At 40.6% G+C, this 27,868-nt stretch overlaps 1 protein-coding gene across 1 annotated transcript in view; it reads left to right on the top strand.

The window, feature by feature from the left end:
- Positions 1-27,868, top strand: part of RASA3 (RAS p21 protein activator 3) — a 127,220-nt gene that overhangs the window by 61,073 nt on the left and 38,279 nt on the right. Inside the window, exon 5 of the mRNA XM_065741091.1 lies at positions 10,663-10,739. Within this exon, the coding sequence (XP_065597163.1) occupies positions 10,663-10,739 (77 nt within the window). The remainder of the gene's footprint in view (positions 1-10,662; positions 10,740-27,868) is intronic.

Raw genomic sequence — 27,868 nt, 5'->3', positions numbered from 1 at the left:
GCTAGTTCAGTGGGAGCAGCATAAATTCACCTGAATTTCCCTTCGTTAGAGTAGGTATCTAGCAACAGCCACTGGAACAAATTTGTGTACTTGTGTGTTGCCCTTTGGGGTCAACGGGTTCTTGTTCTATTGGTAAATTAGTGCCCTACAGCTTACTAGTTGGTTTAACTTCTTATAGCTTTTTAATATCATACTGAATTTCCTTCCATAGTCCTGTTAGTGTATATTCCAAGTGCAGTTCAGATATAACCTGCATGATAAGTCTGTTGTGCTGTAAGGAGTTTAAGTTTAAGCTCCTCTGTGAAACGAATTATTAACCAAAATTATAATGATCATGTGAGTATGAAATCACACAGTTTCTGAATATTTACTTTTTAAATGTACTGAACAAGCGCAGTATGGCAGAGTTGCTATGAGTGCAAATTGAAACTCAACAGGAGCATGCTTAATTCATGGCTTAAGTTTCCAGACTTGAGAACTTGTTCTGAAAATATGAAGTTGTACCCAGATGGGTTTGTACAGATTTAGCTGAAGGAGTTTTAAGTGCCCATCATCTGATGGAGCCTGCTAGCTCCTCAATGGGACACTACAATGCCTAGAGCTGAGTATGTAGTGTCTCACAGTGCAAGTGCTCAAATGTTTCAGGGGCAAGTAAAGCAGGACTTGGACCATTACTGAAAACATTCATATTCTGTCTCAGTGTAGTAATTAAACCAATTGGGCAGCCTCAGGTGAGGATGGAGGGATTAGCAGCAGAAGACAGATTTTAATAAGCTGCTTGAACTCAGTAGAAGCATGGTCTTGTGCATTTTGCGTAGGATGTGTCTCTTCTCTACTAGCCATTTGTTTTCAGGTCTTGCCATTTTCACATTGTCACGCATTTTGAGAACTGGAAGCAAAAATTTCTGTGCTGCTGTCTGTACATCTCTCCTGATCCGTAAGTGATTGTCTTTCCTTCACATGCAGAACTTTACATGACAGTAACTGATTCAGTATTTGCCTGGGGCAGTGGATGACAGGTGCTCCCAGTGGTCCATACATTCTCAGTGGATTCTAATCCCAAGCACACATCTGACCTTTCAAAACTAGAAAAGGTCTCTTAGCAGTTTTCTTTTTTTTTTCATGGTAACTTCAGCCCTTCACAGTTAAATCTGTTTTGTGAAGCTTTATCTCTGCAGCCCAAATACCCTTTGTCCATATGCAATCAGTGAAATGATTACCCCACCTGTGGCAGTTGGGTTGGAACTAGATGATCTTTGAGGTCCTTTCCAACCCAAGCCGTTCTGTGGTATGATTGTATGATTAGAGCCAGAGACATTCAAATATCAAAATGCACTAGCATATTCCAAACAATATAGTCAGTATGGATAAAAGAGGGAGAAGTACAAGTAGAGTTGCATTCTGGCATGTTTTCCTGTGCAGGCTCTTGCTTTAAAAAGATACTCAGTGTCCTTTGAGTTGCTTCCTCCACAGCAATGACAAATGTAAAATGGTCATATTCTCTTGCAACGAAGTTCTCCATATTAAATGACAGAGTGCTTTTCTAAAGCCAGTCATACTCATTATGTAAAGTTCATTTTGGTGTAGAGGAGGACCAAAAGAAAACACACACACAAAAAAACTGACATAAAAACTTGAAAATTGCTTATTTCCCTTTCCTACTCATAAGAACTTTGATGTGTCTGAAATGTGTCTGTTGAGTTATCAAAAGCATGTAAAAGGCAGAAAACCAACACTGAGGAAGCAAAGTGTCTCACATCTTAACCTTCTGTATTCAGAGCCTTGTGTGAAAAAATTAATGATGTTAAGAAATACTTTCTTCAGACACCAAAAGTCCTTTCTTCAACTACTCCATTAGCATTTTGTTTATCCAGGCCTTTCATTCTGTTGAAGCATGCCTGCTCTTGAGTGTGGAGCGATGTAAGCATCAGTTGGTAGGCTGCACATTGTGAGTGGAAAATATTGCATATTTGGAGAGTATACCTGTTATACTTCTCTAGGTGGAAATCACTGGAAATCACTTTTGTTGCTGGAAATCACTGTTGGCTCTGAAATTCTTCCTGTATTTTAACTGGAAGAATGTATTCAGGGCACTGTTTGCTGCTCAGAAAAGCTCTGCTCCTTTGTCAGCACCTTCCCATTGAAAGCAGCATCTGTATTCCACACATTGGGCTTCATGAATGAAATCCCGGCCTTGCCAGGGTGGGAGGCTTGCCATGACTTCAGCAGAGCCAGGATTTCACCACAAGCTTTTGAATTAGCTCTGCTAAATTCATTCCTGTTTGACAGTTGAAGAAGTTGATCCCAGATCATGAGAGGAAGCTGGGAATGTGTTACTATTACTTTCTTTTGCCCTACTTTCATAATACTGTGGAAGTTGTCATGGTCTTTCCCTGTGTCTGTTTCCTGCTCTATAAAAAGCTTTAATTTATATATGCAGAGAGCAAACTGTACTGAACTCGAATGGTTCTGATGTTACTTGTTACTTTTTCTAATGAGGTTAAGCAAATTGTCTTTAGTAGCAGCTGTATTAGGGTGATAGCACTCCAGTGACTGATAGAAATGTCTGCTCTGTTGAACAGTTAAGAACATCGCATGCCCACTGCCCAGCACTGAAATCAACAATGTCTGTGTAGGTATTTAAATTCTTCTAGCATGAGGATGAGTCACCGACACATTTTCTGTAACCCCACTGTAAGCATGTCTGCATTCACATTTAAAAAGAAGAAGCTGCTTCCAGATTTGGTATCAGCTTTCCACCACAGACAGGAAATAAATGGGTGTTACCCTCTTTTTTAATGAACAGTAGGTTTTAGGTTTCCCCTCTTTCAGTTGTTTTGAAAAGATGTGAAATCTCTGTTTTGATAAAGTAGAAAGATTCTCAAGGCTACGTGCCTACCAATACAATTATTTCAGAGACCTGAATTGTCTACTGGCGTTTAAATGTGATAATAAAGAAGAGGATTTATTAACCTTATTCTGTTTTGTTGGTGTATTGAGTTTAATGGTAGCTGTGAGCAGAGCCCAGCACTGCCCCATGGCTCCAAAGGGACCTGCCACTGCCAGAGCTGAGCCACGAGCAGCACTGGGTGTGCTCTGGGAGAGCAGAGTAAGGAAGGGAAAGGTGCTATTCTGCAGAGTGGGGAGAGGAATGAGAAATGTGAGAGAAATGGCCCTGCAGGCACCCAGGTCAGTGCAGGAGGAGGGCAGGAGGTGCTCCAGGTGTGGAGCAGAAGCTTCTGCAGCCCAGGAGAGGCCCATGGAGGAGCAGGCTGATCCCCTGAAGCCCATGGGCACCATGCAGAGCAGGTCTCCGTGTGCAGCCATGGAGGAGCCCACAGGACAGCCGTGGATGGGGCCTGGAGGAGATACAGCCCAGAGAGCCCCACAGGAGCAGCCCTGGGCCAGAGCTGCAACCCTATTGAGGGGCTCACAGTGGGGCAGGAGGGCTGGGGGAGCTGCTGCCCATGGGAACCCGTGTGGAGTGGTGTCTTAAGAGTGGGCCTCATGGTGTGGAGCCATGTTGGGGCAGTGTTGGGAGGGCTGTAGCCTGTGGGAAGCCCATGGGGATCCATTGAGGAAGGATGGCATTGTGGGAAGCCCATGTGGAGCAAGGGCTCAGAGTGACCATGGAGGAGTGGCAGAGAAAGTGTTGCAGGCTGATGGCAGCCTCCATTTCTTGTTCCTCTGGACTGCTTGAGGGGACAAGGTAAAGGAGGCTGGATGGAGGGAAGATGTTTTTAGTCTGCTTTATAGTTCTCACTCTTCTAGTCTGTTAGGAATAGAAAGTGAAGTATCTTAATCTCCCTGTGGTAATTCTGTTTTCCCTTTGGTGATAACAGATGAGCAATTTCCCATGTCCTTATCCCAAACCTTAACCCCTTTTCTTCCTTCTTTTCTCTCCCTATTCTTTTGAAGAGGGGGAGTGAGAATGATGTGGCAGAGTTTAGCTGCCCATTAGGGTGAAACCACTATGGTGACAAGACTTCCTCCTTGTGTGAATGTGAGAGCACTAAGTTCAGACTTAACAGCACAGACAGGCGAGACAGCCTTTCTGGTTTTACTCTGTTACTTCTCAAATGCTAGCCAAGAAACATGGCATGTGGTACAGAGCACCTACTGATGAATAATAAATTTGCATTGTTTCAAAATAACATACCTGGATTCTCCATCTGCAGAACACAATTTGGGGAAACAAAAGCAGGTGGCTCACAATTACATCATTCATCATATCGAAGTATTTGCGAGGGACACATGTCAAGTTTCAGGGCTGACAAGTTACAAGGATTTTGAAGTGTTCTTTAGGAAATTCTAAGGGTTGACACTGTGCCATGGGAAGGAGCTTTGTCAGTTACTGAGTTTGTTACTTAGCACATATGGAGACTGAGCACACATCAGTTCTGCTCTGCGTAACAGTTACAAATCCATACAGTGTTCATTAGATCTGTAATGCTTTCATTAGCAACAGGCTGGATTTTGTTCCAGATCTTTGTGTGCAGCACTGTGGTCCAACAATCCATCTGAGGTGATCTGGAGTCTGATCTTTACACCTTTCCCAGCTGCCTGCTGCTCTCTGCTAAAGGAAAGAAGAATTTTTACAGCAGCAAATGTAGGCAGTAAGCAGACAAGCTCACCCTTCTGACTCAGACTTGCCATTGTTTTGTGACCTTATGTGGGGCTGCTGTTCATACTGCAGAGCTGGATTTACTTAAAGCACAAGCTGCACCCTTACTCTTTCCTCTCCCATTCCCTCACAGACAGCATTAATGAGCCCTTAGAAATTGGGCAGGTTTTATTGTTTGTTTTTAAGCTTTACCAGTGCCAGGAAGTGACACCTCAGAAAGTTGCCCAAGAGGGTATCAAAATAGACTGGATCTAATTACTTCTGCATGAAACAAGATTTGGAAAGACAGATACAGAAACAACACAGCCCATCCCGTGGTTTCCAGTGGTCTCTGTTCAAAAGTAAGTTTTTCCAAGGCTCTTTTCTGCAAACTGCTTTCAGTGAAATGCTAAGCAGTGATTTTCCTGTAGCGAGGGAAAGTAAACCAACATCACAGGGGATATTACAATCCTCAATTTATGAGATTCCAAAATAATGAGATGCTGGTATTGGCCATGGGCCAGTTCATGTCATCTGCTTTGCCTAGCCATCTCCCACAACCCGTCCCTGCTCCATCTCTTCCCTTCTTTCAGAGCTGATACTGCTTGCAGACATTCTGTACCAGCAGGAGAAAGAGTGAAGAGCCAAAGGCGGGTCCCAATCCCTCTTCCCACACTTCGGAGCAATGAGCAGGGTTGTACTGAGCTGCAGAGCTGATGTGGTTGAGCTGTGCTAGGATAAGGGTCCCCATGTGGGACAATGCTTTCAAAACTTCCATGCACACACACTCTCACCTTAGTGGTGAAAAGTCTGCAGCAAAGGTTGGCTAGTGAGAACTGGAATGTTGGGTGACCATCAGCCTGTAGTCCAGCAGGCTTGATGGTGGACTGGTACTTCTTCTACAAGTCTTCTGGTATCTTCTGTTGTTACTTTGCATATGACCCTCAGAAGTTGTCTTGGTATTTGATATTCATTCAAGCAGATTAGGATATTTTATATATTCTATTTAAATATATTTTATATATTTTAACAACACAGATGTTATTAACATCTTTGCTTTTTGAAAGTGAAGTATTTTTAAAACATGTTACACAGTACAAAAAGAAAATGTACTTAGTGGAGATGTAGTTGATACTTTCTTGAAGCTATGACTGAATGTATTAGGTTAGCTCTTGTTTTTCAAACTTAAGCAGACTGTCAAGAGTTCTTTGCACATTTGCTTGAGCTTAGGAAACAGCTTAGAGATTCTGCTGTTTGTCAGTGTTGGCTTTTTTTCCTTTTTCCCTGGATCATAAAGATTGGACCCAGGGAAAAAAAATGGATAATTTGAATTGACTCTTTATCAGTGATTTGTGGGATGTGTGTTAAATTTCAGCCCAAAATATGTGCTTACAACTGCACTAAGAAATGTGGTGTCCAAAGTCCAGCGTCACAGTGTCTTTTAGACTGTGGAGATGCTGCCTCTAAGGCTCATCCTTTGTTAAAAATGTTAAAAGTGATTCTTACCAGCATGGTAGATCTCTGTCAAAACAATAGCCTTAGGATCACTTGCAGTTATGTGGTTTTATTTTCCTCTTTCGACATACTGTGTTTAAATTAAACCTCAAATTTGCAACTGCTGGATATGTGATACAGGTAACTAGTGTCTGTCTGTATACTTTTATGTACTGTACAGCTGTCTTCTGGTGTTTCAGTCTTCAACAACTTACAGTTACATTCCAAGGAGAAATGAAATTGTGTAGACAAGCTTTTCCCATCCGAGTAAAAACAGAACTTGGGTACTGCTTTTCTTTCCTTTGCAAGATTATGATTAGCTTCAGTTCATTTTTCAGTCATATGTGTGGTGTAGTTCTTGATACCTGGTAGCACTAACAAGACTGGTGTTAACAAGACTAGAACTAGATTCTATTATTTTCTTAGGAAACACAGTACTTAATAAGCATGTATTTTTTCTTAGGATGGCATTTTAAATGTTTTGTTCATTACTGATTTCCATTTGAGTATTCCTTACTTGCCTGCAAGAAATTCAGTCTACTGATGACTTCTTTCATCAGGAACCGGAAAATGGAACCTGGCTGGTCCCATTATGGTGTTTTGGATGTGATTAGGAAGGACATTCGACCTATCAACCCACCCGTCTGTATCACCTTGAGTTTATGAAAAATGAAGTGTTGTTCAGCAATTGAGTTGATAGCCCTTCAGCAGCTCGTTCCTTGAACAAATCCTACTTTTCCAAATGTGAAGTGTATGCTAATGAATGTAGTTGCTTCTAGGAACATCCTGTTTTAGTAATCAATACATTCTACTTCAAAGTTGTCAAACCTTCAGATTCTTCTGTGAGTTTGTTCACTGTAATGAAGGAAAAAAAACAACTCATTGTGATAGGACACAGACTTGGGACCGATCCTGGATTTAATCCCTGGCTCCATAACAGAGATTTTCACTGACCAGAACCAAGGCATGGTGCTTCAGCTTCAGCACTGTACTTTTAATCCTCCTTATCTGATTGTTCCTGCTTATAAATGCTGTCATCAGCTGTGGGCACCTAACACAATTGAAGGTTCTACTTACTATTGCAGTAGTTCTTATGATAATAAAAATAAAAAATATATTTGATATCCTAAGTACTATTGTTCTGTTGAGTTTTGTTAAGTTGTTTGTAAATGCATCCTCACCTTTCTGTCTGTTACATTGAGTGCAGTATAGATTGGTTGACCTTCTGTTGGTTAGATTAAGTCTTGATTTTTATAATACTGATTTATTGCATGGTTTTCTGTCTTCTCTTTGAAACCAGTGTGTTATCTGATATTTTGTAAACTGACAACTACTGTTGCAAAGGAGTAAATTTACGTATGTTTTGGCAAACAGTACTGTTAATTTGGGAAAAAGCATTCTGTTTACGTGGAAGTAATATTTTCTATGAATTAAACTTACAAGTTAAGTTACTTATTTAAATATATATAATAAACCTTATTTAAATATTTTTATATATTTGAGTTTTTAACTGAAGGTAAGGAAGTAGTCTGGGAATAGTTGTAAGGCTTCCAGCCCTGGTGATCTTATGACCTTTGTTTTGCTGTTTGTAGCTTTGGGTCACTTTCTCAGCAGCTGGCCATTTTCTTAGTCTTCACAAGAGGAAAATGAGAGCTACAAGAAACACTGGCTTTCAGCCTAAAGGAGGTTGTGCTGTAGATTTTCATAATGTAGCCAGGAAAATGTGTGAAGTACTGCTTATTCAAGAGCATTTTTGGAGCTTAATTTTGGAAATAGGCAGCTTCTGTTGTAATTACTTAATTTGAGCAGTGTCTAGCAAATTGGAACCATAAACTAAGTTTACATTCAGGCTCACTTAAGTGTATGGAAGCATTTATTTCCTTAGAGAGATCAGTCTTGCCTTTGTTTAAGTTCAGCAGATGTATCTCTATAAGAATACTGTGTCTCTTTAAAAACACTTTACCTTCTTGGTGTTCTTCTACAAAAGGATATTGCCTCTAGAGTTCCTAAATCTCTTTTCCTGTCACTCAACTCCTTCAGAGCTCATTGTTGATGTCTCTGATAAAGGTAATATGTAGGGTATGAACAAAGGTGGCAGGAGTGTTGTCCAGGTTCATAATCTAAATTTGTTCTCTAGAGCCCCATATAGTTTATCTCCAGTAATAAAATATGTGGAAGTGAAAACAGTGAAAAACAAGGGATAACACTATAAAATAAAGCCAGAAAGCTGTCCTGCGTAATCCAAGCATTCATCCAGCTGTGCTTAGCCCAGATACATGTATGTATGGTTGTCACTGCAGCAGGAAGAAGTTTTAAAGAGGTGGGTCTAGAAGTGGTCATATCCATTTGTACAGGGAATGCTTCCCTTGTTCACGAGGACAGGCTTGAGATTAGGAAAGAAATGACATATGTTCAAGTTCGTGTATGGTGAAATGATAAAGTAGTGGATTAATTTCTTTGGTAAAACAGACATGAAAAATCAGAAGTATGAGACACAAACTGTATGGGATTTCATTTACATAGCTTGGAGGGACCATTTTTATTGTTTCCTGGATGAACAGCAGTGTCATTTGCCACGGGACAGCAAGGAAGTTTGAAGTGAATTCAAGATTGTGCAATAAGACTTATCTCTAGAAAGGAGTGTATGGAAGGAAAGGGGAAGAGACTATTGCAGTAATAAATGTTGTCATTCACTGATTTCTTCAGGACAAGCATTCAGGCACTGGCTTCACAGAGGGAGTGTGAGGCATTGGCACAGGCTGCCCAGAGAAGTGGTGGAGTTGTGATCCCTGGAAGTGTTCAAGAAACATGGATACAGAATCATAGAGTCACATGGTTGGAAAAGACCTACAAGATCATCTAGTCCAACTGTCCACCCATTACCATTGCGACCACAAGCTAATAAACCATATCTCCTAGCTCCTCATCGAGACGCCTCTTGAACACTGCCAGGGATGGTGACTGCACCACCTCCCTGGGCAGGCCATTCCAGTGCCTGACCACTCTCTGAGAGAAAAAGGTTTTCCTTACATCCAGTCTAAACCTCCTCTGGTACAATTTGTGGCCATTTTCTCGGATCCTGTCCGTTGCCTGGGAGAAGAGGCCGAACCCCTCTTCACCCCAACCTCCCTTCTGGAAGTTGTAGAGTGCAGTGAGGTCTCCTCTGAGACTTCTCCAGACTAAACAATCCCAGCTCCCTCAGCTTCTCCTTATAAGACTTGTGCTCCAGACCCCAACATGGCACTGAGTGACATGGTAGTGAGTATGGTGGTGATGAGCTGACAATTGGACTAGATGAGTTGAGGGTTTTTTTTCAGTCTTTATGATTCTATGATTCAGAGTTTGTTTATACTGATAAAACATAGGAGGGCTGGGAAATGAGCTTGAACTTAACTTCTGAGTGTCTGTGCCATTTGTTAGTGCATTCCCCATTATACTTTCAGCTGCTTTCCCCAGCTTTCTTCCAGACAAATCTGTAAAGGAAGTAGATCTTAACGACATAGTAAGTAGGGGTCAGGGTTTGATCTTCAGTCTTCTGTTAAGCAGGGTAGGCATCCTTTGGCAGGAGTTCTGGTGATGTGAAAAAAGAGGAAAAGTCAAATCTGGAAGATATTACAAAAGGGCTGGCGGCAGAAGTTTGTATGAGTTGAGATAAAACTGAGTCAACAATTCCACCTCCATTAGAGCTAGTGGGGTAGATTTTCGGGCGGTTTGGTAACAGGGGTGGAGGGAAGTAGTTTTAAAGATGAATGACTCAGTTTTGGCCATCATAATTTAAAAAAGGTGATCAGACAGCACTAGCATGTCAGAATAGATTAACAACAAAATATATTTTCAATTGACTCTATCCATATATAGTAATAGTTTTTGCCAGTAGTACCAGATTCACATGTTTTGAAATGTAACAGACCAGTTGAGAGCAGCGCAGTCTGTATTCATGATTTGACTTTATTTTCTTGGCATGTTAGAGCATCAGGTTTTGGCCAAGATGCAATAAATTCATTGTGATGGTATGGAGGTGAAGACTGTGTAGCAGTTGATGCTATGAATGCTAGTGTTGTGTTTGACTTTTTTTTTCTTTAGTTGCGCAGTGTAGTTTTACTGGAACTTGTCTCACAGTTTATCTTATTTCATAACTTTTAGACCCTTCAGTTTCCAAATGTTTAAACCATGGAGGTATTTATTTATAACACACTGATCTGATATCTTTTCAGTGGTTGTGTTGGAGATCTTTGATATTTAAAATGCGAAATACAAATAAAGCTACAACAAAATATTTTTACTTCAGTCCACAGATATTTAATTTCCATCAGTTAATAAAACACAGAAGTAAGGTAAGGAGGATGGGGTGGAAATGAAGGATAACACACTGAAATCTAGTGAAGTGGCTGTTAAACTGGATTCCTTGAGATGTAAAATATGTCACCAGCACAACTGTTAACTAATCTTTAAACTCCTCCTGGAATTGCTCGTGTTAACCTACTTGCTTTGTTTTTAAGTTGGGATGGTGTGGCTGGGTATTGCACAGCACTGATTTTCCATGCATTGTTTTTTGTCGATTACAGGGAAAGGTCCACCTTGAGCTGAGGCTGAGTGAAGTCATAACAGACACAGGCGTCGTCTGCCATAAGCTCGCAACACGGTAGGACTTAAAGTTATGAGGAAATACAGTTACAGTATGCAGTGCTTCATTTTAAAATCGTTTGAGGAGTCCTTACACTGACTAAAATTTGAAGATTCTTATGCTCTGAACTTAGTTACAGTTGTTCTTAAACAGCAATTCATATGAATTTACAGGATGAGATGGTTTTTTGTTCTCCTTTTCTCCATATAATTTACATAATTTTCTTCCTAATACTTTAAATGTTAATAAATCAGTTAGTCATCGTAGAAATACTAAAAACACATCCAAGGATAATGTCCTTCTGATTTGCATTTTAAGGGTGTTGCTAGTTAAGAGAAGTAGCATTGCTTATGTGGTGACAGGGCGTTACAAAGCTGACTCTACAAACAAATGTCTGCCATCAGTTAGTTATTAAAGCAGTCTCAGAATCTCACTTAGTTAACTGAAACCTTGAAGTCCCAGCACTCAAATAGACATCAAGATTTTGCCTTCACGTGAGGATTCATTGCCCAGTGACCACAACAGTCTTTCAGGTGGCTATTTCAGGAGGAGTAGCAGTACTATTTGACTGTGGTCAGGAATCTGTGTCTGGCAGAACAGTCATCAAAATTGGAATGTTAATATTTTACATTTCTAGCTGGTTGGTAATTGTTTCAATAGAAAAATGCCCTCTAGTAAAATTGTGACCAACCTTATTTTCAGACCGATATTCAACATTGTTTTGTTGCTGTCACTGCAAAGGCTTTGTTTAAAAAGCTATCGTGATAGTCTTTGCAGATGCATCAATTAACAAATGCAGATGAGCCATGAGGTTGATCTCTGTCCTTCTAGGCACATGTGAACATGCAGGACTTGTGATCTTGTGTGCCTGTATATATATTTTGTAAATGCCCAGTCCCTACCAAAGCTCTGTGAGTAGGTATCTTTGAAATCTTTAGCTCTGCAGTCTGACAGTTAAAAAAAAAAAAGTAATCTGATGAGGCATACCTACTAGCAGGCATGGTGTGAGTTGCTGTGTGGGTTCTGATCTCCAGCAATTTTGCAAACACATGCCACTTCAACAGAGCTGTACCCCTTTAAGGTCTAAAGTTGTCATGTCAGTATAACTGTGCAACACATGGAAGGCCCAACCTTTGTTTAGCTGCTGCTCAAGGATCTTTTTTGTATTTGCCACTGTGTAATTTGAATATGACCAAGTGAGGGTATTTCTGAGAAACTGGGTTTCAAACCTGAAGCCACCAAATCATTGGCTGACATCTTTTGCTGAAGTGTTATTCTGTTGCCATAGGTCCTAGGGCTTTGCAGGAAAGGGGTAAGTAAAAAGATAACAGCACTTTAGAACAGTGGGTTTATCACTATGCTTGGACTGTTTCTTGGAGCAGTCCCAGAGACTATTGTGCTTAGAGAGGGAAAAGGAGCAGAATTGTCCCAAATATCAGCTTCATTAGTCTTTCTGGAAGTGAGCAGTGCCATCCTGAGTGGTGCAATACAGCAAGAAAGGCCTCTGTCTTTATCCTTTGAACTCCAGTTGTGAGGTAAAACCATGGGCTTTCTGATTCTGTGCCAACACTGATTACGGGTGATATGCTGAAGGACTTTCAGAAGTGTTTTTCTCACTTTGTTTTTGTTTTGAGGGAATGTGCCATACCATGGCCAGATTTTGTCTTCAGTTAAATAAGGTCTGGTAATGTAGTAATCCCAATGCTTTTCTCAGTGATATTCCTGAAGTGCTAGAAATTGAAGTCCAAAAAGGTCCTTAAAGTCTTCAACATACAGCTTTTAGCTTTGTGGAGAGCAATAAGGCAATGTCAACTTTTATTTGGAGCGTTTTTTTTCTATCTTTCTCTTCATTTGACCAGTCAGATTTTAAATCAGATTCTTGCCTTTGTGGCCTTGCTTTGAAGACTATTCCTTTCAATCTGTCCAATACAAAGGAAATACTTTGAATAGCTTATGAAGCATTCTGTAACTTTGATTTTGAATGTATTGTTCAGTAAATACAATGTATTCACTTAAATGTGTGTAAAAATTCCAGGGTTTTTACCACTGACTTGTAATGCTCAGAAGTTTACATATTTTTATTTAAATCTAGCTCTTGGGTCTTAAAATGTGAAAATCAGATGCCAAGCAAACCTTTGTCTGTTGAAGGTATCTTTCCCGGAGTCTTCCTGCAGTAAGTCAACCTGAGCACTCTCTTTGGCTCTGGCTAGATTCCACAGCTATGTATTATTTGGGTGGTAGTTCAGAGCAGAGCTAAGATGTACATAAAAGAATTCAGAAATAAAATATTTCTAGAGTATGTAGTTCTATTGGTGCAGGTTTTTATGGCAGTATGTCTTATGAATGAGAAAGACGAAAGGGATAGTATAGAAAATGAAAGGGGGGTGATTGCATCAGGAAGAAAATCACAGAATGTCATTTGGCATTTTCTTCATGGTGCACATTTTTATTAGGGAGGTATACAGCAAACTGCAGCTTTATACTGCTTTTCAGCACTGTCTGAATTCTCTTTCAGGTTTGTTCATAGATATTTTGGTTATAGTGCTAGACATGCAAGAAAGGAGAACAGTAATTAAGTAATCCTTGACTGAATGGATGTGGAGCCAGAAGTCGCCAAGTGGGAAGAATGGCAAAGACAGGAGGCAGAATCTTTGTTAAAAGTCATTCATTGAGGGAAAAGTTGAGTCTGGGTGAATTAGTAGAGTGCAGCTACCAGATGAATGTTATGAAAATAACTGTTTATGTTTTTTGGGTTTTTTTTTTGAACAGCTTATGTGTTTGTTGCAGTGTACAAGCAAGACAAAGCTGTAAAACTGTGACAACTGTGAGGTTGTCATCCTGTGAACCTCCTTGACTTACTATATTTTTTCCTTTTTTTTTTTCTCCTTAAATGAATTTTGAAACTCATAGTGGCAGAAAGGTGAACACCCTCAGCAAGTTTGCTGATGATACAAAGCTGGGAGGAATGGCTGACACGCCAGAAGGCTGTGCTGCCATTCAGCAAGACCTGGACAGGCTGGAGAGCTGGGCAGAGAGGAATCAGTTGAGATTTAACAAGAGCAGGAGTAGAGTCCTGCACCTGAGGAGGAATAACTGCATGCACTGGCACACGTTGGGGGATGACCTGCTGGAGAGGAGCTGAGGAGGGGAACTGGGGGTCCTGGTGGATGACAGGCTGGCGTGAGCCAGAAGTGTGTGCTGGTGGCCATGAAGGCCATTGGCATCCTGAGGTGCATTAAAAAGAATGTGGCCAGCAGGTCGAGGGAGGTCATCCTCCCCCTCTACTCTGCCCTGATGAGGCTTCGCCTGGAGTACTGTGTCCAGTTCTGGGTTCCCTGGTACAATTAAGACAGGGATCTCCTGGAAAGAGTCCATCAGAGAGCTACAAAGATGATAAAGGGTGTGGAACATCTCTCTTATGAGGAAAGGCTGAAAGACCTGGGTCTGTTCAGCCTTGAGAAAAGAAGACTCAGAGCGGATCTGATCCACATCTATAAATATCTAAGGAGAGGGAGGCAAAGAGACGGGGCTGGACTCTTCTCAGCAGTGTGTGGTGATAGGATGAGGGGAAATGGCCACAAACTGAAGCATAGGAGGTTCTGCACAAATGTGTGTGGGAACTTCTTCCCAGTGCAGTGACGGAGCAGTGGCACAGCTGCACAGAGAGGTGGTGGAGTCTCCTTCTCTGGAGACGTTCCAGACCCGCCTGGACGCCTACCTGTGCAACCTGGGCTAGGGAGCTGCTTTGGCAGGGGGTTGGACTCAGTGATCTCTAGATCTAGATCTAGATCTAGGTCTTCCAGCCCATACAGTTCTGTGATTCTTTGATTGTCCTGCAAACTACCACATAGCTGATTAAACAATTCAGGTGAATGAAAACTGCTTCCAATGGGCAACTATTTAAAAATCCTTAAAGACTCATGCTTTTTTAAACCGCAGCATTACACTTGTATTTTACAGACACATACATGGGCTGAATGAAAACTAGTACTAATTGGAAAACTTCTTTTTACCTATTTAGATAATAAATAAACATGAGCTTTCTTTCCAGCTCACCCGTAGGTCGTATCTTCACTGTTGTGCCCTCTGTGCCTGTGTGCATTGCCACTACCTCTGTATTCCAGAATATCTTGACAGCAGCTGGGCATTTGCTCAGCAGTCTGTGGCCCTGTGGAGCATGCTGTGAACAATTAGCTCAGTGAGAGGATGGCAAAATTCATCTGAATGGAAAGGCAAATTAAAATTGCTAAGTACTGAGCTCTTGAGCATTAAATAGTAGATTATTTAAAATGTGAAAGGTATGTGAGATTCCTTAGCCTCTGCAGAGGAAGCTAAAAAATGAGTTCAAAACTGTTACCTAATAGCTTCTCCCTAGGAAGCATTCAGTACTTTCATTTATCCCTAAACCACTAAGCTGTTGTGCTTCATTAGAACCCTTCAGAGGCCCTAGTCTCCGCCAGCTGCTACAGCAGTCTCTCGTACTGAATCTCTGTAAAAGAGATTATAAGGAGAAGCCTTAGAGGATTTAAAAGTTACACTGACAGTACAGATGCATCCACCATACTCAGACTCCTTGTGTCCCCAGGTGTCTCCTGATGTCATCCTCAGTGAAAACCAGAGCTCTCGCTTCCTGTGTGCTCCTTCAGGGAGCACTTTGCTACTCTTGGTTTCCCTCTGTGGAATTGCTGTAAACCTTGGTGATCCTAGTCAGTGAGTTGGGCAGGGAATCAGCTGGGTCTTTGGAGGTCCCTGATGTCCCTGTTACAGGACTCAGAATGCAGTGTTTCGATAGAATAGTTCAGTTAGAAGGTAAGGTCGAAGATCATCCAATTCAATTGATGTGTTGTATGTTCATGCCATACAGAGAGAGGATGCCTTCAGTCTATGAACACAGACTTTTGTGCAAGTGCTTTATCAAGTAAAAGAAGATATGTCTGGACTTTGCAGCCTGGTATCTTTGCGTAGCTGCATTTATACTAACTACAATTGTGCCATGAAATGAGCCATCATGAGTACAAAGTATGCTAGGAAAAAGTCTTAATCTGTAGAGTCTGGTTTCTTCACTCACAGATCAGCTCAGGTGGTCTTTTTCCACGCTGTTTAGAACTACAGCTTTCCTGGACCTCTGCACAGCCAGCTGCTGCTTCTTGTTGCTGCCAGCATCTGCTTTCCCTTTCAGTGGCTGTTAAGCAAAGGCAATCTCTTACCTGTCAAGTGCTTTGTCATATGCCAGGGATGCATGGTTTTGTGAATGTTTTAAGGTAGTAAGTGCTCAAAACTCCTGTACCTTCTTGCTTGTGTCCATACGCTATCGTTTGTATTGACATAAGGTTCATGACAGCTTGAGCAGTGGTATATATATATATATATATTTCCCCTCATGTTTTTTTGAGTTGAATCAGGCCTTAGTCCTGTATATCCAAGGAGCTGCACCATTCTCCAGTGCAGGAGACAGAAAATGAGCAGCAGGTAACAGGAATGGATGCTCCCACAGCCGTGCCTGCTTGAAGTATTTGGACTAAGTTGTGAGCAGTTTGTGTGTATCTGTATTCCATGATTACATCTGAAAAACAATGGCTTGTGCTTCTCCTTAAGTTTTTTTTCAGTCACCACTTTCCATATGCGGATACCCTTCCAGTTTCACAACACTAGTGCTCAGAAAGGAGCCCTAGACCTTTTATAAAACTTTCCCCACCACCTTTAAGGAAGAACCTGTGTAGCATGTTTGTGTTCAGCACATAAGGGTGGTCTCCTGAACGCTTTAAGACCTCTGAGCTGCTCCAACTTTCTGTCATCTCCCATCACAAAGTAGGCTAGGATCGGTAGGTGTGTGCATTTTTGTTTTTAACAAAGAGAAGAGCTCAATGTACACTATTTAATAAAGCAAAGGGTTCCTGCAGATAACTTTATAGAAAGTCTGTAGGCTTTGCTTTGATTCCACTACCAGAGACATTTAGAAGCAGTGTTCTGTATTTAGCAAGATGACGTCTAACTTCCAGAATGCCTAGAGGAGCAGGCCACTGAACTCCTGTTGAAAGTCAGTGTGAGCTGGGAGTCTGGCTTCCTGATATTCCTCTGAGAATTCCAGCATGTGTATGTAATTAGTCACATTTAAATGTCTGTATTTATTCAGTGTCCCCAGCTGCTCCTTCAAGTGTTGTCCTATGTCTTGTCTCTCTCCTAGGTTTAAAAAAGCTAGGAAACATCACTTTGGAGAACTTTTCCTCCCTCTGCTCCTCCATTTGTTCTTTCTTCCTGTCATGGTAAATCTATACAGTTGAAGCAGCCACTGTCTTTCATGTGTAGTGACACAATTTTCCAGTGAACGGTTCACAAGTCTGCAAATACATGAATGATGCCAAAGTTTTAATTAATAAATGAAGCATTTGTAGTCACGGTGTGGAGGATTTGGCTGCTCTGCATTAATTTATGAATTAAACTTTTAAATGCTGTGCAGCTCTTGAGAGCTGTCTGAGATGCATTCTGACCATATGGAACGAAGTTAAGGGCCGTGCTTGCAAGGGCAAGCAGGAAAGGAAACAATAAGTAGATACAGCATCTCTAAGATAAACACTTCAGAGGTCATTAAGAGAACAGTGACTGAGCTGTGGGTATTGAGGAGCTTTAAAAGCTCTTCTGAAGAGGAAAGGGGGAAGGTAAGAAGGGAGTAATTTGACAAGTGTCTTTGAAGCAGGTCTCTGCTTAGCATTGGGTGTGCTGAGACACGGTGACTGTAGCCCAGCCTTGGCTGCCATGAGGATAGAGCACAGGCCATGCAGTGGGCAGCATCTGCTTTCTGACTGCTCATACGAGCTTTGCTGGAACATGGTGTTGGGAGCACATTGCTCACTGTTCTCAGCCAGTGAGCTAAAAACAGTCTGGCTTTCTATAACTTAAAATTATCTTAGCACAACGTGGTATTTCTTAGATTAAGATAAATGATACTCTATTTTGAAAAATTTAAGTGATCAGCCTCTGTGTTTCAAGTCTGGTTGGAAGGGCTGAGATAAAGGCTATTCCTGTTCATGGATTAGCAGTCTGAATCCTAATTTAAGAATTAGAGGAAAACCTGATCCCATCTTGACTAGTGAAGGTTTGCTGAAGGTTTGCTCTTTCAACTATAGAATAGATTTTAATGCTTTTGTATAAAATAAAAACAGATCATCATCTTTGAGTCATCTTTGAGCTGAACATTTTCCTTTACTAATTAAGTTTCTTCCTGCTTTTCTTGTTTATGGTGGAGCAAGTTTACTTTCCTTTAGACAGTGATCTTCATCAGATCCCAGAAATTGGTTAAGAAAGTGTTGGATTAGTGAGAGAACTCTGAAATGCATTACTATATTGTATCTGTGATGCAGAACAGCAAAATGTGTCTGTTTTCTGTTACGGCTGTATTTCTGATGCTGATAAGAGTGGAAAACAGGAGTTCAGAAAGGGTAGGCACTGAAGTTTTAAATTATGCTTTTCTGTGCTGTTTTTGTTGTTTTGTTGTTGTTAGTTTTGTTCCATTGTTTGTTTTGCATGCTGTTTCAATGCTGAAAACTCTGGGGCCCTTTATCGCCATGAGATAATTCAATCTCTCCCAGGATTCCAGTTTGCTGTAATCGGGTAAATATGAATCTCAGTTTTGAAATGGAGAGCTCTAGTTATTTGTCAGTTCTCTATAGGGCAGTGTTTGGCCCTCCCTCGAGGGTGCTGCACCATCCAGTATTTTTCTTTTCCAAATTAGAAGTGGCATTCACATTCAGTCCATGAACCACCTTGCCACGTGGGTTTGGTGATTCTTGGTTTAGGGAACATAACGTTTGTATGCTGCTTTAGATAAATTTCTACTCCATTGCGCAGAAAGGCAGCCTACAGCCAGGTTTGAACTTGCTTCAGGATCAAATGAAGCTTATGTTCCTGCCCGAAATATGAGCTGAATCAGGGAAGAAATGGTATTGCTGACTACAAGCAGGCAGTTTTAATGTATGCGTCTATCGGTTTATGTCATGGCATTTTGAAAAAAAATCAACTTTTTGTTTGCTGCTGGTGAGAAATACTAATGAGGTCATATAGTAGTTTCAAGGCTTAATTTTCAGTAAATGTATGCATCCATTAAAATGCATCACAGCCTCTTCTCTCTAGAGAGCAAACCCTGCATCATGTTATGCGTTTTCTTGCAGGATTGCATCCTGGTTGTGCTTTTAATCTTGCATGTGTTTCATAACAAATTCATGGGGGAAAATTGCTCACAGATGAAATCACACAGTATCTGCTATTTTAGTGCTGCAATGCTGTGGGTTTTGGGGAATAGGCAAGGGAATGGAGAAGGAATGGATATGTCTCTCTGTCCAAGGTTTTAACACAGTACATGGGTTTTCCTTTCTCCCAGCTCTGGTGCTGCTGAGGATAGAATGCCTGCCATCTAAGAAGTTCTCTCCCTTTTGCTTCTCTGTTCCACCAAAACTTTTCTGGACTGTTTTGTAGTCTAAATGGAGTTAAAATTGCTCACTCTCCATCAAACCTCCCCATACCTATATCACCTTTTCCTGATGCTCAATTTCCCACTAACTCAAGTATCTGTTTCACCCTTCTTTGTTTTTGTATTCAGTGTTGCTTTGGTACTTCTTCTCTGTTCCTGAAATGCCTTCTGTTTGTTCAAGTCACAAGCAAGTGTCTTGTTATTTCTAGCGCTAATTAAGAGCATCTTTTTTTTTTTTTTTAACTAGGCCTTTTGGCTGTAGTCCAAGCATTAAAACTAAACAAAACAAACAAACAAAAAACCAATCCTCACCATTTTGAGACTGAATCGACGCCTGTCTGTGGAATAAATATAAGGCTTATTTTGTAATGCAGGACTGGAATGTAGCTATTCTAGGCCAGTCTATTTCAACAATAGGTGCCACTGTTTAAATAACGCGACGGCACTTCCTGTTTTAGCCAGAGTAAACATCGTCTGGGATTATACATTGAAGCAAAGTATTCAAGCATAAATCCTTCTAATAAATGATTTTTAACTTCTAGCTCTACTTGGGGTCACAGTGTTAGTGTAGAAAGAGAGTGTCAAAGAACATTCCTGTGGGACCCATATTTGTAAGAGGCACATGAATTTTGAGATCTGTGACTTGTTATCACCTTGAGATACTGGCAGTATCCCAAGTGTCAGCCTTTCCTATCTCAGTGATGTCCCCCGATGGCTATTGTCTGGAGCAGTTAGTTACTTTTGAGGTAAGTCCCTAGGAGAAAAGAGTGGCCTGTATCAAAAAGCTCTTTGACGTTCGCAGTATTTAGTGTAACGTAAAGGTAGATTTCTGTGCTGTTCCATTCTGAATGATTGCTGGAATTCCTGTAGCTTCCATGACAGTTACCAACCAAACCCAGTGTTAATGAAGCTTCTGGAGTAACACTGCAATGGGATGTAATGGAACTTAAAATTGCACTTCTCTTTGAGAGTGTTATCTATTGCTGCAAGAACAGTGCTTTCCAAGGTGATGCTTAGATAGCAGCAGAGGAAGCTTGGGAGCATAAGAGTATGGTAGGAATAGAGGAAACTGCAGGGTAAAGGAGAAGTCAAAGGACCCCAGGTGTTGAAGTTGGGTTTTTTATATTTTCATTTTTTTATTTTATTTTTTATTAGGAAAGCTGAGACATGGCACACAATGCACAGGAAACGCTCTTCATTAACTCTATTGTTCACAGAACTATTTGTTGAGAGGAAGTGATGGCAAAAAGTCTGCCTGTGTATGTGACAATAATGAGAAAATATCTCTCCCAACACAGTCACGATGAGCTGGAAATCATATTGTCATTGCTGAGTACGTTGTGGTACTAGAGCTTAGCTAGTTAGGAGCAAGTGGTTTGCAGAGTTCACATAGCTAAAATCATCAGACATCTCCTCATATTTCTGTTATTGTTGCTTTCTTTTTTTTGGTGTAGATATCTGACTTGGATGCCACACCCTTTGTGTACTGATGTACTTTGGTTACAGGCTATACAGAGTTGCCAGGCCACTATCAACTGCAGCCCTTCCTTCTTGAGAGATGTCCAGTAGTGCTCTCTTCTCTTCACAGCTAATGGATTTACCAGAATGCAGGACCAGAGTATCTTCTGACATCCCTACCACTCTTTTAGGTTTTGTGGAAACCACTGACTAAAAACTGTTGGGGGAGATTGGCAAAATGTAAACAAATAGAGTCTGTATCTTTAGGAGGTCAGGCTATGAAGAATGCTGTTAGACTTGAAAACATTCACAGAAGAGCTACGGGAGGAGCTGAAGACCTGGTAAATGTGTCTTAGGGTGAGAGCATGTTTGATTTATGCAAGAAAAACCTCAAAGTGATGAAACCTTAGCATGTATTATACTCAGAGAAGGGACCATCTGATTGTTTGATTACTTATTCTTACCACAGTGACACCTAATGATTGGAAGCTAAAGGCTAATCTAGTGGGAAACAAGTGGTAAAGCACTTTTTGTTGTTGTTCATTATCATTAATCAGTGAACAGTTTCCTGTAAAACGCTGTGAAGATGTTTTTCATCTTTGTGAGTCCTTTGGTCTTGGTCTGGATTTCTTTCAAGAAGGTGCTCAGAGGATGCAGAGAATATTACAAGCTCAGCTTAACTAGTTGGCAGATTTAATCACTGTAATGAAAGAGGTCAGACTGTGCAGTTCTGGTGGTTCCCAAATACAAGGAGACACCTAATGCAAGAATGAACTGTTTGTGTAATAACTGAAATTATAAAGTCGATGTGGGCTACTAATTACATCTGGTTATACCAGAATGCCTACCTGACCAGGCCCTCATTTGTGTCTTGTTTTTCACTGAGAAGTTCTAAAGGGACAGTGCACTAAGCTTTTTCTAAAGAGAGCATGCTTTGCATCGTTTCTCATCAACAAAGATCTTAGTGTTGTATCGACAACTGCATAATTTTGCGAGGTTGCCTTCTTTGGGATGGAATATCACGGGTTTTTTCTGTGCGTAGGACACATGACTGGGCTTTCAAGGTAGAACACAAAATGAGACAGTGTGCAGTCAGAAACACAATATGCTTAATGCATTGTTTCTGCTGGGAGACCAGGTTTGCCATTCCAGTGTGCTTTGAGTGTGCAGGAAACCTCACTTGGTGCTGTACACCATCCATCTAGTCGGAGTATTTTGCCTTCCATTAAAATCCCGTGCTGCCTTCTCCAGACTTCCTGTTATTACTCTGTGATGATTCAGGTGTAGGCCCTCAGTTGGAAAAATCTAAACTATTGAATGCTTTGAAATACTATCTATAAGAACAATATATGTATGCGTTTTTAAACACATCCGACAGGATCATTGCAGGTAGCTATTTTCCTTATGTCTTAATAATACTGCAGAGTCTGAGGAGTTCAGTGGCAGTTGGTCTGGAAAAGTGTTACAGCAGCTCTGAAGAGCTGCACGTGTATTGCCTTACATGTGTGCTGTTTCAGTGCATCTGAATTTTAGTAATTTTGGCATAATCAAGTGTCACAATGAAGTAAGTGGCCTTGTGAGACCAAGGGAGTAATTCATATTAAGTCAACATTTTGTGACAGCTGTTTTTTACATGAATGGTTTATGAATTTCATTTAGTCTCTCCTCTTGCCAAATCAGAGACATCAAGGAATATCTTTTTCAGTTAATTCCATGGAAAAGCTTATTACAGACTTTGTCTTTTGATGGCTATGTTGTTTGTGCATCTTGGAATGAATAACTCTATCTGCCTTGCTGGAAAAATTGAGATAAATTGAACTTACCAAGTCTGATCTATCATGCTGTTTGGATAACAAGAAAAGACTCTACAGCTGTGCTTCTTGGCTGCCTCTCACAAATTTGGTGTACCTGAATACTGATCTAAATTTAACACTTCTAATGTGTTTTGTCTTTTAATAAAAAATAGCTTATCAGAATAGAATGCCGTGATTTCACAGTTAAGTATGTGATACCATATGAGTTCTGCATAAGTTTGTTGTTTTTGTGTTGTGTTTTTTTCTTCTCTCTGTTTGGTTACTGCACTGTCTGTAATCACAGTAAGTTAAGGCTTTTTATTTTTTAGCTAACTAAATCTGGACAGCATCAAGTTATCAGTAATATATCTAGAATTCTACTTAGAAGAGAGCATTTTCATGAGAGCTGTTAGAAAAATTACATAACCTTAGTCCAGTTCTCTTATCAAAATGAATTCAGGGCATCAACATTACTTTGGGACCTGATTGGCAACTTGACTGACATCAGATTTCAGTAGAGGTGATGAATCAGCTTAATTTCGACTCCCTAATGCAAGTACTACATCTGGAAGGAAGATCAAAACCCTTTAATTGGAGGTACTGTTAATCAAGATCACAAATCATCTGATTATTCATATAAATGAAGTTGGAAGTTGTTCTGACCTGTTTCAAGTTATGGTTTTAAAGTATTAGAAGTCATACCTATCTCAGATGAGCCAAGGCATGACAAATACAGAAGGTAGTAGCCTCCAAGTGGATTGAATAAGTACTGCTTAATTTGTTTGGACCTGTGAGTTTATTTGATCTCTTCATTTAGATAGGTGTATTTGCTGCTATAATATGAATACATACATTTAATTAGATAGAAAAATGTTTTCAGAGTCAGCATAAAAGAGTCATTAAAGATCTGTTTAGTTGAAAAAAAACCAAACGTTTTTGGACTAGATAGTACTGAGAGGGAACTTGCTGGGCATTCATTCTGTCAGTGCCCTTGTTGAAGTCATCTCATTCCCATCCCTTGCTTTCCCATGATCTTCCTTGTGCCCCACTGGCACCTTAAGAGTTGTTGAGATTTAATCCAGTAGGATTACTGCACCCTATGGCCAAAGAGTGTTGTTGGCATGAAATTTCTGATCTTAGTCTCTCACCTCGACACTTTTTACCTCCCACATAACCAGATCTCTGTCAGTAGCCTCAGAAAGCTCTTCCTCTGAGTGATACCTGAATTGTTTTTTTGGTAACTTTTGCTCTGCCTTGTATTACATTGTCTCTGAATTAATTTCAGTCATTCCAAAACTAGCTTCTTCATTTTGTCGTCATTCTTTTTGTATCATTATCAATTTGTATAATGTTCGGAGATGTTTGTGGCCTCAGATGACTGGTGGAGGGGAAAATCAGGACATGCTCATGCAGCTTATTTTGTTTGCTTATGAACTCATGCATGTACATGGGGACATCCGAGTGTCCTGAAAGGTGTTTATGTCAAATGCAAGTAGTTCCTTCCTGGATGCATCTTAAACTTGAGCAGACCTCAAGTCTGGTCACTGCAGTTTGCTTTCCATAAACCCTGCATATCCCATACAGCACACAGTACATCGTCTCAAGGCCAACTGGTGTTACCAAGCGAAAGAAAAGGACATGGGAGACTTTGGTGTCACTAGCCAGCTTCATTAAGGAGGCTATGATGGCCTTCCTATGTCTCAGACTTGCATGCTGTGTTTTGGTCTTTGGTCTTCTTTCCTTCCTTATCTGCTGTACAGACAGTATCTCACTTCTTCCATTTCGTATTGCCTTAGGCTACAGTCAGCTGAGCTGAAGCTGTTGTTGAGGCTCTAATAGTTGTCAAGGCTGCATATCATAGTTGTTAACATTCTGTGCTTTCCTCTTTTTGCATTCCTCACCATGCTGCTTTCACACAAATGCTTCTGCAGCTGCCTTGGTGTGTTAACCTGTTCTTTGGCTTTCTGCCTTACTGTAAAAAATCGATTTTTCTCCTTTCCTTACAAGAACCCATGCAGTTCTGTCATTAAGCAAATTCATCCTTTCCTGTTAGCACCTACTCTTCCGTGTTGCTCTTCCCTTATAATTTTTACTCACTAACTGCTTTGCAGCAACTTACGTTGGAGACTTCTGTCTCCTCTGAAAATCAGTGTGTGCTACAAAATTCTCCTCCTCCTTACTTACCATTTCTCTTTACTCTCCCATAGCTGAGCTCTTGCTCCCTGTTAATAACTGAGGCTGAAAGCTGGAGAACAAGGCAGGAGGAAATGCTGATGTCAGTGCCAGTAACAGTCACTAAATCAATGCAATTCAGAATTTTGGCAAGCTTGTGTCTTTGCTGAAGCCCTCAGGGTACTGTCACTGAAGATATGTTGGTTTTTTTTTCTTTAATATATGAACCTAACTAAAAACGTTTCTGAAGGTGCTTTTAGGGAACTTGCAGTTCTTCTGTAATTGTCTCATAAACCGGATGAACTGCTAATGACTTAACTCCTTGTCCTGTGAGAACAGTAGGACTAACACCCACTTTTTATTCTCTTTTCTTCATTTAGCACAGAGTACAGATGGTGCTCTGCAAATGTATGGTTTCAGAAGTCTTTCTAGAACTGATATTGGGAAGCAGTTTTGATGGTTCAAATTGTGGTACAGCTTCCATACTAATAGCAGAGAAATGTGATTTTAAACTGTTAAGAAATGTTTAGACTTACACTGACATGGTATAGTTTTTGCAGTTTATTTGAAGTGATCATGATTTAAGCAATACATATATATCAACAGTGTTTCTTCGTTAATGAAATGAATTTTTGCAGTGCCTGTATTTTTTTCTGTAGTATTGTTATTCACTTCAGCTTGTGGAAACAGGGGCTGCCGTCACTACTTTTTCTTTGTGTTCTGGATGTTATTAGATGGCCTTGTATGAGTATTTGTTCCTGTTTTGCTTTAAAATGTCCCCAGTAAATATCTTGGAAATAAATTGTAGCTCAAGCCTGAACAATTAAATCCTCTTCCTCTGCTCTGCCTGAGGGAAGTCACCATTAACAGTCTTGTGTTAGCAAGAATTTTGTGTGCATGACAGAATTGCTGCACATAGAGTTTTCCAGTTAAAACCTAAAGCTCACCGGGGTGCTGCAAAGACAGTTTCAAGGTTTCTGTTGTGCTTTTGCTGTGAAGGCTTTGGAGGGTATTTTAGGGAGGAAAACCAGAGTAGTTACCTGCACAAACAGAGTAGTTACCTGCACAGCCTGTTCCTGTGTCCTGGATAAGCTCTGTCAAGATTTCAGGAGCTGAAATAGAGGTGAGTTTGAACATACAATATGTTAGCTATAAATGTTTGAGCCAATGCAGCAAAGGCAGGACAGCATTTATTTTAAGCAGATACACACTGAGTGAAATGCTTGTCACAAGTACAGTTTTGCCATATATTTGAGAAGGGCAAGATTTTGTTACCTCAGATCTGTGTGGCAAAGTGAAACATCACATGAATGGCAAAAAGTAGCTCCAATTAAGCTCCTATTAACTCTCACAGAGGTTAAGGGGATGGCATGTATTTTATTGCTTGTAAGCCAGAATATATTTGTTCCTTAAAAAATAGAAACAACAAAACTCCCTAAAGGAGAGTGGTTTTCCTGGAGGGGCAGTAAAAGAGATGGAGGGGCATCCTCAAGAGAAGCAGTGTGCCTGAGGATTCATTAAAGGCTCTGACTTCAGATTTATTGGAGAAATGGAGAACTGTAGCACAAAGGTGGCTTGAGGAGTTACAATTATAAAAGTGAGTAATTATGTGTTTTGTTCAGTATTTCTGTATCTGTTTGGGACTTTGTCCCACTGTTTCCCAAATTCACTCTAGCAAGCACAGCCAGTGATTGTGTAGTACTGTAGCATGCTGTGTTGGAGCAAGACATAAGATGAAGGTGCACCAGGACACATAACTGGGCTGTAGATAATTTCTGATATGTTAGAACCACTTCCAAAGGCAGCCGGTCGATTTCCAGTGAGAAAAGCAGACAGGTGAAAACCATACTAAGAAACTGTGTTTGAAATGAACTTCAGTAGAAGCAGATCACTTCCAAAAGAACGGGTACTTTTGAAGTCATCTCTTACTAGCATTAACTTAGCAGGGGTGGACATGACCTTTTGGCTTCATGTGTTCATCCAGAGGCTATAAGGCTGGACTCATTCATCGATGCTGTACTGTTACCATCCTTGTTCCCCAGGGACATGGTCAAAGCATTGCCCATGTATGGATTGATATAGAAATTTTCAGGACATTGAGACATAGTTGCTATAGTGTTTTAGATGGTGTATGCAGAGTGTAATTTATCAGCTGTATTGAGAAAATTATGAAGATGTATGCCTTGTTGCAGAAACCATAGGGTGCTCAGTTAGTGTAGTGTCAGAAAAGGTTGTGTGTTTGTTCTGCCCTGAGGTCAGATCCAGCAGATTACTATTCAGAAGCAAACAGTTCAAGATAGAACGGTTGGTCAGACCAAAAACCCAGGGAGTTCTGAGTATGTCTGATAAAGAATTACAAGTGCAGTCATGCTGTGATACACTCTCCAGGCCTCCAGAAATTTATGATTCTGGGAATTCCTGAGCTAGATGTAGTGTCTTTGTGCATAGTGTGGAGGCAGATGCATCCTGGTAGAGCCACTTTAAAACGCATGAATATGTCTGGCTTGGCAAGGTCTTGGTCCTGTACAGATCAAGGGAGTAAGGAGGAGGCATTGGAACAGTTCCTGCTTGCAGTGCAAGAAGGAAGGTGATTCACAGACCTAAGAGCAGCAGCCGTATACCAGCATAGCTATGAGATCGGCTGAGGTATGCCTGGAAGTCTGTCATGCAGTGATAACTTCTAAGTTGTCATGCACATCTGTGCTGAAAGAAGGACATTCAAAAATGAACCGAGTGTGACATGTTTGGTTCCCCCAGAAAAAGTACTCAGAGTAGTTTGTATGTTGAAAAATGATCCTGTGGTTGGTAGGAAAAAAAAAAAAAAGAAATCTAGAGAGACGTAAGAAAGTAAGTCACATACCCTGAACTTTGGAATGTCCCTTACCAAGTAAATACCTAACCATAAGCCAAAGATGCATTATTTGAGTCACAGTTATGACAAATCTGTCACAAAGTCTTCTTTTAAGTTGATAATTCTGTCTAGTCAGGCTTGCCACACAAAGCACTGAGTGTTCAAGTTTTGACTAGGTCCCTAGAGAAGCAAGGAGGAGGGAGTCTTTTGACCTCAGAATGATTCAGAGAAGAATGTAAGTATAACCAAAAAACACTCAGATGAGACAAAGCATTGAGATAAAGGAACTCTTTATCTCAGTCACATGAAGTGGCGGAACCAGCAGATGCTCCGAATTAAAAATAATAAAATTTGCTGAGCGTTAAGATTTATCTTAGGAATCTTGTATGTATGTGAAAGCAAGTAAAGT

Source organism: Cyrtonyx montezumae, unplaced genomic scaffold (assembly GCF_038088225.1).
Source record: "Cyrtonyx montezumae isolate F1298 unplaced genomic scaffold, pur_monq_1.0 scaffold_3, whole genome shotgun sequence".
In the NCBI taxonomy this organism is placed as follows: domain Eukaryota; kingdom Metazoa; phylum Chordata; class Aves; order Galliformes; family Odontophoridae; genus Cyrtonyx; species Cyrtonyx montezumae.
This window is presented reverse-complemented; position numbering and strand designations above follow the sequence as displayed.